The following is a 14,198-nucleotide window of genomic DNA, read 5'->3' on the forward strand; positions in this document are numbered from 1 at the left end:
TTAATCACTTTATCATATATGAAATGAACCTCAAATAGTTTTTTGGGGGTAATATCCTTAAAGGAATTTTTCAGAGAATTTATTTAAATCAGAATGGTCTAAAACTAGCTCATCAAATCTGTATTTATGTGAAATTAGTGGCACTGTAAACTGTATGAAGTATTTAGTCCTTCACTTCTATCTAAAATGATGGTTAATATATAATAAAAGAGGCATTAGGAATTAATCTTTTATATAATTTTTTTTTTTATATACCCATTCTGAAGAATTTCAGTCTACTCCTCTTAAGCACTTATAAAATACTGCCATCTAGCGAGTTTTTACAGCAAGTACACGTAGATTTATTTATGCAGAGTTACATCATTACACCACTACAGGGCGCCAATGTTTTATTAAAATCAACACAGAACGTTTTAGCAACACACAGAAACTCAAATATTCAGCGAATGCCTGTCAGAATTAAGTAAATCCCAAATATTCTCCTCCTGCACCTCTGCACAATTTAAAAAAAAGCCGTCATTCAGAGTGATTTGATATGAAACCAAAGTTAGTGGTTAGTGGACAGAAGTGGTGACAGGACCCAGCAGACAGGAAAGTTAGAATTTTTTCCCATAAATATGCATTATTTGAAATTAATTTGAAAAGTATACATTTTGTTCTGTTGAGATATGTTCAAAGATTTCAGCCCATTTTTATACTTTCATGGCAAAGAGGTAAAATAAATTAAAAAACCCTTTTCAAATACTTTTGATTTATGATTTTTTTTAGAGGTTACACGTGAAAGTTAATAAACTGGCGGTATTGCCCCGTTTTTATTATTATTATTATTATTATTATTATTATTATTACCACCAGTAACATGATATTTTAAAACATTAAACAAAAGAAAGACATGGTTAAGCAGTTTAACAGATTTTTTTTTTAATATTTTCTTACCTAGCCCTTAAATCATTTACAACCAGTCCACCTTAAAAACAATGTCATTGGCGTTATGTTAATAAGAGAGCGGGGATAGAACGCTTATTGGTTGTATGTTAATAAATGGGTCCTTCAGACTCCCATTGGTGTTGTGACATCACAGAAGGCGGGTACAGGACTCTCATTGGCGCTATAATAATAAGAAAGGCGGAATTCGCGATTTATTGGTGGTATGCTAATAAGGGGGGTGTGTGTGGTCTGAAATGAGTAGGTGACGTCAGCGCTGGTTTAGCTCGTGTCTGTGTGTGTGTGCGCGCGTGTGTGTATAACAAACATGGCGACAGGATGGTGTGGACGGAAAGGTAGTGCGCTGACATTAATGGTTTTTCTATGTGCCGGAGTTTGTTGGCGTGACGTCGCGGGGGAGAGTCGCGTTATCGGAGTACGTCTGGAGCACAGCGACAAACCGGCCACGACCGCCGACGACGGCGCGATTCAGGTAACGGAGGAGAGCAGCGTGGCTCTGCGCTTCTACGGGCTGCAGCTCAGTAACGAAACCCGGGCAGAGATCCGCTTCGTGGAGCTCGGAGGAGCCGGTGACGAGGAGAACATTAACGTCACCTGCTCCGATTTCACCAAAGACATAATCGTGAGGGGCGATGTGAACGTGAGTGCGCAGGGCACTTCTGCAGTGTTGCGCGTAAAAGTAAAACTGCTGCGTAAAAGCGAGGCGCACAGGGACTATGGGGTGTGCGTCAGGAGCGAGAGGGACGGCAGGTGGTACTTGATGGGGGAACAGGACTGTAGGCTGCGCGTGGTCGAGGAGAAGAAGTCCCTGCTGCCTTTGTGGCTGCAGGGAATCGTGATCTGTGGGCTTTTGGTGTTGTCTGGTATGTTCAGTGGACTCAACTTGGGCCTCATGGCTCTGGACCCCATGGAGCTGCGTATAGTGCAGAACTGTGGCACAGAGAAGGAGAAGAAGTACGCCCGCAAAATCGAGCCCATTCGTAGGAAAGGGAACTACCTCCTGTGTTCACTCCTCCTTGGTAATGTGCTGGTCAACACCACTCTCACCATCCTCCTGGATGATCTTATAGGCTCCGGGCTAGGGGCAGTGGTGGCTTCAACCATTGGGATTGTGATATTCGGTGAAATCGTGCCCCAGGCTCTGTGCTCTCGCCATGGCTTGGCAGTGGGTGCCAACACCATCCTGCTGACCAAGTTCTTCATGCTGCTGACATTCCCCCTGTCCTATCCCATCAGCAAGCTGCTAGACTGTGTCCTAGGCCAGGAGATGGGCACTGTCTACAACCGTGAAAAGCTGGTGGAGATGCTGAAGGTGACAGAACCCTACAATGACTTGGTGAAAGAGGAGCTTAACATGATACAGGGAGCTCTGGAGCTCAGGACTAAGACGGTAGAGGACATCATGACGCCACTGAACAACTGCTACATGATCCACAGTGACACTGTCCTGGATTTCAACACCATGTCTGAGATCATGGAGAGTGGCTACACCAGAATTCCGGTTTATGAGGACGACCGCACCAACATAGTGGACATCCTCTTCGTTAAGGACCTGGCTTTCGTGGACCCTGACGACTGCACCACTCTAAAAACAATCACCAAATTCTATAACCACCCAGTCCACTTTGTCTTCCATGACACCAAGCTGGATTCAATGCTGGAGGAGTTTAAGAAAGGTTTGTTTGCATCACACGGTTTGAAATTCAAGCTTAGGTCACTCGGGGGCATTCTTGGGGTTAATGTTGCAGTGGATAGAGAGATTATTCAACAGCTCCTTGTTAACATGTCCCATGTGGGTTCAAAGTTGTAGGACAATAATCCAAGTAAATATCACAATAAATCAAAATTAAAAATATATTCAGTGTTTGTGAAAAGTTGTGTTGTATAGAAACTTACCACTCAGATGTAAAAAGATGATGTGTGCAACACAAATATAGACTTTTATTTTATGCATGTACATTTCTGCCTCTGTGAATGGGATTTTAAAATTAAGCTTTAGGAGAAAATGTACTCACAATTACTCAGGCATCAAGAAATTCTTACTTCCTTCTTACTATCGTGACAGTCCTGAATCTCTTCGGACTGTTGGATAGTTTCTCTAGAACAGGACATATTATTTCAAACCACGCTGAATGACGTCATTTACATTCAAACACATCTATTACGCAGACATGTAGGAATCTTTGGTGCCGTTCTCCTTAAGCACAGTCTTTTGATATTTAATTTGGCTGTTTAGTTCATATGCACTGTATGATGCATATCATCATATGCATATGCATGTTCTGATTATACTGCAAGTGTAATATAACCTATTGAATGCTAAATCTATTAGCATATTCTAGACCAATCCTATACCCAAGAGCAGTTTCACCATGCCTGACAAATACAGTATTAATATGTGCTGAAAGAGAGTAAATACACATGCCATAGTGATAAATAACAGGGACAACAGCTTTTACTTTGACTCACCCTGGACAACGGTCAAAGAAAAACGTTGCTAGCTTTTTTATTTAGCTTAGTTATTGAGATTTTATGTTTTTTCTTTCATGTTCAGGTGACATAGTTAAACAATGACAATTAAATAAAATATACAAAACCACACTAAGAGTAAACTCTTATATATCTATGGATTTTTGAAAAACAGTACAAAACACATCTGAAAATATTATAAAATATTATTATTCCCAAAAATATTGTTGCTAATGTAGATGAACATAACTGCCCTAAAGTATCAGCAGATGTACAATGAGATACTGTTTTGAGACAAATCCTAACACAGAAGCAGGAGCAAACATAGCAATAGTGAGCAAGTAGCTTAAAGCATGTTCGAATAAAATAAAATAATACCTTTTAAAAGTTATATTGCCTATAGTACTATATTGTCAGCCTACCTTTGCTATTTGTAATTAATCAAGTAAGAAACAGAATAATGAATGTCTAATGCAATGGCACCTGTAACAGCTTAGTTTAACGATTACATGATCGCTGTGACAGGACAATGGTTTTTCCAAGAGCTGGAGATGTTTTCAGTCTGAAACCTGATGCACTGTACCACAGGTGGCTTTTGTACAAGCATGAATATCTGCCTGCCATACTGAGACTGTAAACCAGCTCAGCTCAACAGTTGTGGTTCAGTTTACTCTATATTTAATACAATACATGTATTAAATGAAGGATTTGGCTGTCTGTGCAGCAGCTTTGTAATAATCAATGAATCGACTAACCATTGCAGCCCTCTGATATATCTTCAGGCTCTCAATTCTCAGGCTCTAGGCTCTATCCCTCTACAAAGATGTTGTGTGAAGGGGATTTTAAATTGTGCCAGATGAACTGGTCAGCCGGCAGTCTGTTGTTACCTCTTATTACTTTTGAAGTACACACATTTCACATTTCACTAATATCATGTAAAAGTGCAGTTGTACACAAAGTGATTAAAGTGATTCACCTGCATTTAGTTGGATGCAGTGCCACTGGAACTTGTGTGTGTCAGATTTGGCTTGGCTGCTTTTGCTTTTTTCACAGCCAGGAATGGCTCACAGTAAAGACGATAAATCCATTATGTTTGAACTGAGGTCACAGGTTTACAGGCCTTTGGCCTGGTGCTTCATATTTGCTACCAGTGCTGTCCTAGTGTCAGTGGTGAGCTAGTTTTACACTATATCATTTGTAGCACATTAGTGCTATTAAAAACAAAAATGGTGAAACTGTGGAAAAACTGTGAACCACAAATGTGACATTTTCCAGTGTTGCCATTTTTGTGCCTTACTGACAGTATCAGAAATTTTGGTCCAAGAATTTAAATTAAAATCTCTTTCCTTTTGATAAACAATATGTCCAAATGTCTGTAGACACACCTTACTAGTAAATTGTGTAACATCCACAGAACAGCACAGATTGTTGATGCTATGGGGCAGCCTAAGGTCAACTTTGTCAGAGTCGAGCATATGGGCTAGAGAGATATAAAGACCCTAGCATAGTATTGCAGGGCAGTGAATGTTTTTTGTCTGCGTTTTGGCCTCCTGTCCACACAAAAACTGAAAACTGAGGTTTTTTGAAAACATTTTCCAAGGTGGATTTTTTTGAAAACACTGTTGTCACTTTTATTGTGTGCATGAAAGAACCCTGATATTTTGGAAAAGGCTGTTGTCACACAATGTGCCTGTCTCTGGCTGAAATACAAATGCCTCTTCACTGCCTCTATAGTGAAGTACATAAGTCATTGTACATGCAGCTAACACTAGATTTCAGATTCCCACATATCCATCCATATGTTTTATAAATATATAATGCACAGTTCTCCCCGTGTCCGCGTGGGTTTCCTCCGGGTGCTCCGGTTTCCTCCCACAGTCCAAAAACACACGTTGGTAGGTGGATTGGCGACTCAAGTGTCCGTAGGTGTGAGTGTGTGTATGAGTGAATGTGTGAGTGTGTGTGTTTCCCTGTGAAGGACTGGCACCCCCTCCAGGGTGTATTCCTGCCTTGCACCCAATGATTCCAGGTAGGCTCTGGACCCACAGCGACCCTGAACTGGATAAGTGATTACAGATAATGAATGAATGGGCATATTTTCAAATACAGAGAGGGGAAAATCTGTTTTTTTTTTTTTTAAACGATTAAATGTTGATGGGGCCAAAATTACATATACATCAAGTGTTAAAGCCTTTCCAAAAGAGTGGAGGATGTTTACTGCAGCAAAGTGGGACCAATTACCTATTAATAATAAGGAAAGTTTGGAAAACAAGTGTCGACAATTTTAGGTCATATAATGTATGTACGAGCATGTGTCCATTACTTCAACTCCTTTAAAAAGTGCACTGAAACAGCTAATGTAACAAACATATACTTGACAAAAGTTGGCCTGCAGGCCTCAGACTCACTTTGGAGAATATCCATTAAATATTGATTCTTTTCTGCAGCCTCTGAAAATTCCAAACTCTTTCTGTTTAATGCCCATTTTATTTTCTTACAAAATATTGCCATAGTAATTTAATTGATGTGTAGGTTTTGCCGAACCTGACTTGTAACACACATGAGCATAACTGAATTTACACAGTCTACTCAGAATTTTGCCAAAATTGCAAGATAACATGTGACAAATCTAAAAAGAAAAACCACACACCCTCATCCTTCATCACATGGCGTGCGCTGGGCTTTACTAGCTCTCTCTGTACTGACACATAGCCTTAGGGTAAATGATGCAGAGACAAAATGAAGCATTGTGTATCCTAGGGGAATTGGCTCTGTGTTTGTTGTGGTTGCATGTATCAATTTAGGCCTTGTTTCATATGCAAACCTCAATCTTACTTTTTGTATTTTTTGTAATGAAGGCTGATCACATGACCTTATATCTTTTAAAGGAGAACACTCGTGGTTTTGACCTAATCTTTTTACTCTCTGGACAGTAGTCCGTAAAATTCCATGTCTCTAAATATGACAAAGGGACTGTTCATTTAGAAACAGTTTATTGGCTTCTGATTTATGTTTGTTTTGAAGCAACAGATGTTTTATTGTAACAGGAAAAAAGGAGAGAAATATGACATTTATTGTTTGTTGAATTGCAGATGATAGGGATTCACTTAGAAATGCTGTGGTGGGAGGTAATTTTATTAACTGTATTTTGTGATAAGAACAGTACTGTCTGAAATGCTGCAGGAGGTAAAATGGGGGAGGGGTCCTTTCTTGTTGTTATTCTCCTAGGTTACTAAACTTACTCATGTCAGGTCCTTTTGACTCTACTTTCACAGGGAATATTACTTTGCTAACGCCCAGATTGTTCTCAGAAAATCTCCTAGATCTACCTTAATGTTAGAATTCCCTCAGGTAAGTTATATAAATTAAAACAATGAGAAGAAAAGCAGTAACTCCTCTCTTGTGGCATCAAGCATTTGAGCACATGACTGATTTGCAGTGTTTAATATTTGTTCTCTCTCTTGCTCTCACTGTGTTTCTCTCTATCCATGTGTTATGTAATGGGTTGGCTTTTCCTGTAGTAGGTCATCTGTCGAGTAATGTGCAGTGACAAGCGAAATCGAAGCATTTTCAAGCGCCCTGTTTCCAAACAGAGAAGTGATAATATGAGAGTTAGCTTAGCACTGCAGGAAGATAAATGTTGTATTTTATGTTGTTCCTGTTTGACCTATGTTGTGACTTTATAGTGACTTCGAACAATGTGACTTCATGACAAAAGTGACTTTTAATTATTCTTACATGTCAGTGTAAAACCTAGAAAATTCTGTTGACCCATTTTTCCTGAATTTGTGACACACAATTTACAGCAGAGGGTATTATCTATTTAGGTAAAAATGGAGATGCAAGATGGTTTTCTAACAATTAAAATATTAAACCAGCGCAGCATTATCATAAACTCAGCAAACAATATGTTAAAGCGGGTCATGCTCATATGAAAGTTGTGCATAAAAACCATATTCATTAAACGTAATGAATAAAATGGATAAATTACATTTTAATGAAATGATGAAATAACATCAGTTACAATAGATTATTCTCAAGGGACCACTATGTAGCGCCTGTTTCTTACAAAGAATGCCCTCACTGATTTTATGATTTGCATTGATGGGGCTCCATCAGGGATTAGGGATGAGTTGTGATTCAGAACAAATAGCCTAACCTCACCTTACCAGTGCTCTGGAAGCTGAATGAAACCAGTTCCTCACAGCAGTGATTTATGTTCCAGGGTAAAGCTTTTCCAGAAGAGTGGAAGCTGTTATTGCAGCAGCACTAGGACAAGCTATCTATAAATATCCTTGATTTTCTTTTTGGAGCAATGGATGAGTTGGTGTTTTAAAAAATGTTTATATGTTTGTCTGTTTTGGTCTGTAGCCCTTAAGAATAAGTTTGGCTTGTGAAAGCAGTGGCTTAATTGCCTTTACTGGGGATCTCACTGATCTTTTCTTAAATCCTGCATAAAGACGTGAGCTTCCACCATCCTACCTGGAACCCATCCAGAAAACATCTAAGAGCTGTTTCTGGGTCAGTTTCTTTCTTTCACTCACATTGATTACAATCATGGTTGGAGAGAGTGGAAGCTGATTCCAGATCAGCAATGTGGTCTGGTTGTTGGCTGCTTTGTCATGGAGCTAGAGTGAAACCCCTCTGAAAAAATGCTGACTCCAGAGTAGGACTGAAAAACGCATATAAAAATCCCAAATATTATGATTGTTTTCATATTACAGTCTGGGACTAGATTGAGTGTTCAAGACCCAAGCCTAAAAAATGGATGTTCTGGTGGTCTTAAAGTAATTACATTTCAATCATAATCACAATACTGATGAGGTAAATCACAATAAGATATTTCTAAGATATTAATTTTGAAGTTCTAATCCAGGATCATTGTAGTAGTTCCCTTAAGATTTTAGAAAAGTTTCTTCTCTGCACCCATCCTCTCCCAGGTCTAAAACCACTCCATTGTCTTCTCTTTCCTCATTCAGATGCCCCTTGACCTTTTCTTCTACAACCCTTCCTACCTGCCAACATCATTCTGTCGTCCACACCCAGCCACGGGTGACTGACTGTCATTCCGTCAATGTGTGTGTGTGTGTGTATCTGTGTGCTTTCATACACTTTCTTTGCAAAACTATCCTGAATTTGTATTGTAGAGAGCACTGTCCCCTCCTGCAGTAACAACCTCATGTAGTAATGTTTTTGATTAGATATTTGAACATTTCAGGCAAATTTTCATGGAATTCAGTCACATAAACATTAGTAAGGTCAGGTACAGATATTAGATAATTAGCTCTGGATTGAGATTGATACACCACAAAATAGAGTTCCACTTTATACACCTTTAGCTAACACTTGGCATTAGGCATGTTGATGGTAGATAATATAGTTCACGACTAGGCTTAAGGGAAGACTAGGTAGTATGTTTACCAAAATTACTGCTTAAAAATTATTGTAATAATCCACAGACATGTAATAGGGACACCAGTGCCTATGTTGTTCCTGTTCCAAATTCAGCAAAGCAGACACTGCTGTATGTAACTTTTGGTTACATACATATAGGTGGAATGGCATGTTTGAGTATAAAACCAACTATAGCTTATTCTTGGTTGAACTGTAACTTGTCTATGTTTGGTGTGTTTTTGTCACTTACCTGGACAATGTTCTGCTGGACACCTTGGGTGTGGGCATTCATGTGGATATTACTTTAAATTTTAGCACCTATCTAAATGTTGTGCAGACCAAGTACATACCTTCATGGCAATGGTGTTCTCTAATGGCAGTGACCTCTTTCAGCGGGACAATGCGGCCTGGAACTTCAAAATAATTCAGAAATTATTTGAGGAACAAGACACAGAGTTGACATGGTCTCCAAACTTCCCAGATTTTGGTCTGATTGAGTATCTGTGGGATGTGCTGGCAAAACATGTCTTGACAGGTCAAGGTACTGTTTTGACGGTACAACGGTTACCTAAATTATGTAAGGCAAGTGATTTGACTGTTAAGGTTGATATATGTGTGTATGATACTACATCCGCACATTGTATAAAAACAAACTTGGCTGCGAGTATTAGTTTAAACACAGTTCATGTGTTGATTTTGTGGTATAAACTGTTTTCAGTTGTGACTGATGAGAACAATTATTCTCCTCCTTGGGGCTAGGTGTGTATTTTTCTATTTACTTGTGTGGGAGTGTGTCTAAGACTGCTTAAATGTGCGTGAACCTGTTTGTGTGTGTGCAGGTTTTATGTTAGCCAACACATCTAGACCTAGGTGTGTTCCCTTGAGTTGCATCATGTACAAACCATGTGTGGCATGCTTGTCACAATGTCTTTGTGTAAGACTGTCACTCAAGATTATTTGTTAGTGGTTGAGAAGGGTTGTGGCAATAAAGATGTCGCAATGCAGAAATAAGCAGCATAATGGGAAGTTTGAGAAAAATCTATAATAATGTTGGAACATTGTTATAAGGATTTGATTGCATTCAACTGTGAATTGAGGTACTGATTTTGGATGATTAGTTCTGGGTGAGAAACAACCAGACAAACAAACAAAGCTAGGGTACTTTGTCACATCAGCCATCATTTGACATTGGGACCATGGGCTTGTGTAGCTGATTCAGTTTGTTTAAATGCAGCATGTTGCATATGTTCTTGTTCATTAGAATCTGATTCTTACTGTAGGAAAATGTACATTTTAAATAATGTATCTTTTAGATAATGCTTATATGGTTAGTAAAATGTGTCTGTGTTTGTCTTTGTTTGTGTGTATTTTGGGGCTTTTAGTTTTTTTGGGGGGGGCTTTTTTGTATTTTAGTTTGTTTTTAAACTGTTATTGTAATCATTGTCTTTCTTTTAGGTAACGGCCCTGTGTCTTTTACGCCCACTGTCCAAATGTGCAGACATCATTTCAGCATTCATAATTACCCCAGAATTAAATTATAAACTGAAGTGTGTGTGTGTGTGTGTGTGTGTGTGTGTGTGTGTGTGTGTGTGTGTGTGTGTGTGTGTGTGTGTGTGTGTGTGTGTGTGTGTGTGTGTGTGTGTGTGTGTGTGTGTGTGTGTGTGTGTTTTGCCAGAAACCCACTTCTCTCACCAGGTTTATTTTGTTGTTACGGTCCTACTAAGTAGATTCCTCCTCCTCCGAGTTTGGCACCGTCATGTCATAAGCCTCTCAGTTTGTAATAGGATCTCTGTGTGTATGTATATGTGTGCACATTTTATTTTTATTTTTCTGGTTCTGTCATGGCATGTTTGTTTCTTACACACTCCTTTTTTTCTCTGCATGTGCTGACACTGCATGTAGTGTGAAAGAGAGGAAAGGACCATGAAAGAGCAGTTAGAGAGAAAGAGAGAGAAAATCTGTCTAGGAAAGGAGAAAAGGGTCATCTGCCCATCTGCACCTATCTGTGTGGATGACAATTCTAATATTTCTTCCAACTCACATGAACACAGTTCTTTTTATGTTTATATGGCATCAGTATTATATATATCTTAACGTACGTTATATAAAGTCAAGTAACTATATGTAAAAGTAATAATATCACAATGTCACATGTATAGGTGTATATAACTTAGGTAAAGGACTGCTGAACTAAGGGAAACACAAACACACACCACCCATTATGGAGACACATACTGGTACAACTAACACACAGCACATTCCTTGCATAACAGTAAACACAAAGTAACTAAACAGGGGCTTTTCATACTAGAATTGAAAATAACTGATCACAGGAGCAGAGGACAAGTGTATACAAGTGTTTATATAAAATCATTTGGAAGGAAAAGTTTTAAAGGGTAATAATCTATCCTTTCATACAACAGAGGTCACTGGGCTCGTTATCTGGGACACGCTTTGGTGGTAATACCACAAGGATCAAACTCCCCAGCTTTTTTCTTCCCCTGTCTAAAGAGTTTGAACTGAGCTGAACTGATGCAATCCCTTAAATATGTCATAACTGTTGGATGAATGGCCCTGTGAAGGACTGGCGCCCCCTCCAGGGTGTATTCCCGCCTTGCGCCCAATAATTCCAGGTAGGCTCTGGGCCCACCGCGACCCTGAATTGGATAAGCGGTTACAGATAATGAATGAATGAATGAATGTTGGACGAATGGACCAATAGAAATGTTTCACAATTAATGGGAATTAATAATTTATACTTTCAGTAAAAGTTGAGAAAATTGTAGTATTTGTTTAAATGCAACACTTTACCCTGAAAAACAAAATGTTCCTTTTTCCCGTTCAGATAACTGCATGCCATCATATGTGCTATATTTAGTGTTTAGACTCTCAAAGATGCTATCAGAGGCTGAGAAGTGGTCTCTATGGATTTGTTTGTTTGTGGCTTATTTGCTAAATTAGATATTTGTGTGAACTGGACATTCCTGGAAGGCTGTAGTGACGTTAATCGGATGATGCTTGTTTTAGGAGTTAATGCTGAGAATGAGTGAGACTTTTTTTCCGTAGGATAACATCAATAACAGATTATAGCTCTTGTTTCCTGGCAAATGGTGTCCTAACTATAATATCTGTGTACAGAAAAAAAAATTATTATCTAGACCTTTTAGCGTCATTTCATGAACCAGCTTCACATCACTGAGTTGGTCAAAAATTAAAGATGGTCTACAAATATTTAAGCCTCTTTTTAGACTTACAAATAGCTCATAGTATAAACTGATCACAGACACTTGTTACAATATTGGATGTTTCTTTCTTTATCTCACAAACAGATTTTGTTTAATGAAACTTAATGGAGGCATCTCTTTAAGAAATATGAGCAAAAATAAAAACGAACAACAACAAAAAGACCACAGAGGAAAATAAAGGCTGAATTTATAACATGAGAGTGATTTGCCACATGAAAATGTAAACACTTTAGTTGAAGCAAAAATAAGTTATTATGCCTTACATAACATGTCAGCTGAGTGTGGAAGAGCTCACATACTCCCTTACTCACACATGCACTCACTCACATTTAGCAATTTGCTCAAAAATATGCTATGAGCATATGGCCACAGGCAAATGATCACACTTTTGTATTTAACTTTATTTAACAAATTTTGTTATACATAGGAATAGGCAGTATCCACATCCATATCAAAATATTAATGGCATTGCAGTATTACCGTGGAGTGGTGAACTGTCGGGCTTCATGAGTCTCATGTCTGTAAGTGTGGGTCGAGTGAAAGATCAGCACAGCCCAACAGTGCAGCCTGACACAGGTGTTGACGATTAAAAAAAAAAAAAAAAGGTTTCTGAGAGAGCAAATTACAGCAACGGGTGCTGAAGGAACAGAAAGTAAGGAAACACTGTTTAGAAGAGTAGGTGTCCAGCTAACAGGCACTTGTGGTTTAGCACATCATAGCAGACGATTCTCCAGCGAAATGACACTTAAAGAACACATATTTAGAGAAAAAGCCTCTATGTACCTGTAAGTCGAGTGAAGTTTCTTTTGAGCATTTTGCCTGCTTTCAGCAGTCTTCCTCTCTCTCGTAGCCCAAACTCAATGTTAAAGTCACAACTGCGGTGGGATACTGGGCTTGTGATTTTTCTCCACCAATTTTCAGAGTATGATATCATCCGTCTGTGAGCTCCCATCCTGAGGCTGTCAAAATTGCACATTAAAAAAAAAAACTTTTTTGCCCTTGTATTTAAAGACACAACAGAAATTTGACACACCCCACACGTCATACCACCCTCATTTGAAGTCCACATTTTTATATATTGAGGTGTACAGTATTACCGTTACAACCCTAGTTGTAATTTTAAATTAAAATACATAGTGATATGAGTGAGAAATTTGCCAATGTTCTGTAAATCATATCAACCTCTCATTTGAATCAGAATTCCTACCAGCTGATTACTGACCATATTAAATACTAAAGGTTTTGTTTATTTATAAACTTTATTAAAATAACTGGTTTGTCTGATTTAAAATGCCTCTGTTATGTGTCATACAGCACAAGAGTGTATTTTATTGGTTCCTCTCTTATGTTTTACTTCTAGGGAAAGTGTATTGAAAATAAATAATGATGTGATATGTGGAATATTAATTTCATTTTTGGCTTTACCTTTGCTCCAGATTTGTGCTCCATTGCTGTGAGACATTAGATTTGATTTTCTCATTGACTCTCAGACTGCACTTAATTACCATGTATACTAGAGGACTTTTTAGGTAGATAAAGACTGAGGCTGTCGATGTTGATTATATTAGTAATGGAGAAATGTGTTGATTATATTTTCAACATTTAAAAGAAGCCAAGTAATTAAACTAACTTTAATTAATTCATTCATTGTTTGTAACTGCTTCATCCTGATCAGGCTTGTGAGGCACACCCTTGACATGGCATCAGTCCATCACAGGGCAAGAAACTGACTTAACTGAGTTAAGTTAAATTTAAAGGCAAACCTTGAATAGACTTTCAGATTCCAAAGTACTTTACAAGATGATCCATTGACTTGATAGTGAGGAAGGTCAAGGGTCAGTAAGTAAACTAACAGGTTTTCTGAAATTCTAAACAAATATTAAAAGAGAGAGTGAATGTTAAATCTTCAATGTATCATCTTCAAAATAGTACTGTTGATGTTTTGATTAAGATGAAGGAGAAAATCAAGCTCAACTTTCACTTGTGAAAAATACAAACATTTTTTTCTGTCGTTCCACTGGAAAAAGAGAGCAGTAGATTATTATGCAAAGTGACTTTTTAACCAATAATATATAAATATATTTATATTGAGTTATGATAACCCTAATAATGGAAGATTTGTGTGAGAGTGTTTGTTGGTTAGTA

At 38.2% G+C, this 14,198-nt stretch overlaps 1 protein-coding gene across 1 annotated transcript in view; it reads left to right on the top strand.

Moving 5' to 3' along the window:
- Positions 1-1,175: 1,175 nt before the first annotated feature.
- LOC136676942 (metal transporter CNNM4-like) overlaps positions 1,176-14,198 on the top strand; it is a 39,106-nt gene continuing 26,083 nt past the window's right edge. Inside the window, exon 1 of the mRNA XM_066654255.1 lies at positions 1,176-2,621. Within this exon, the coding sequence (XP_066510352.1) occupies positions 1,253-2,621 (1,369 nt within the window). The 5' untranslated portion in view covers positions 1,176-1,252. The remainder of the gene's footprint in view (positions 2,622-14,198) is intronic.

Source organism: Hoplias malabaricus, chromosome X2 (assembly GCF_029633855.1).
Source record: "Hoplias malabaricus isolate fHopMal1 chromosome X2, fHopMal1.hap1, whole genome shotgun sequence".
Lineage (NCBI taxonomy): Eukaryota > Metazoa > Chordata > Actinopteri > Characiformes > Erythrinidae > Hoplias > Hoplias malabaricus.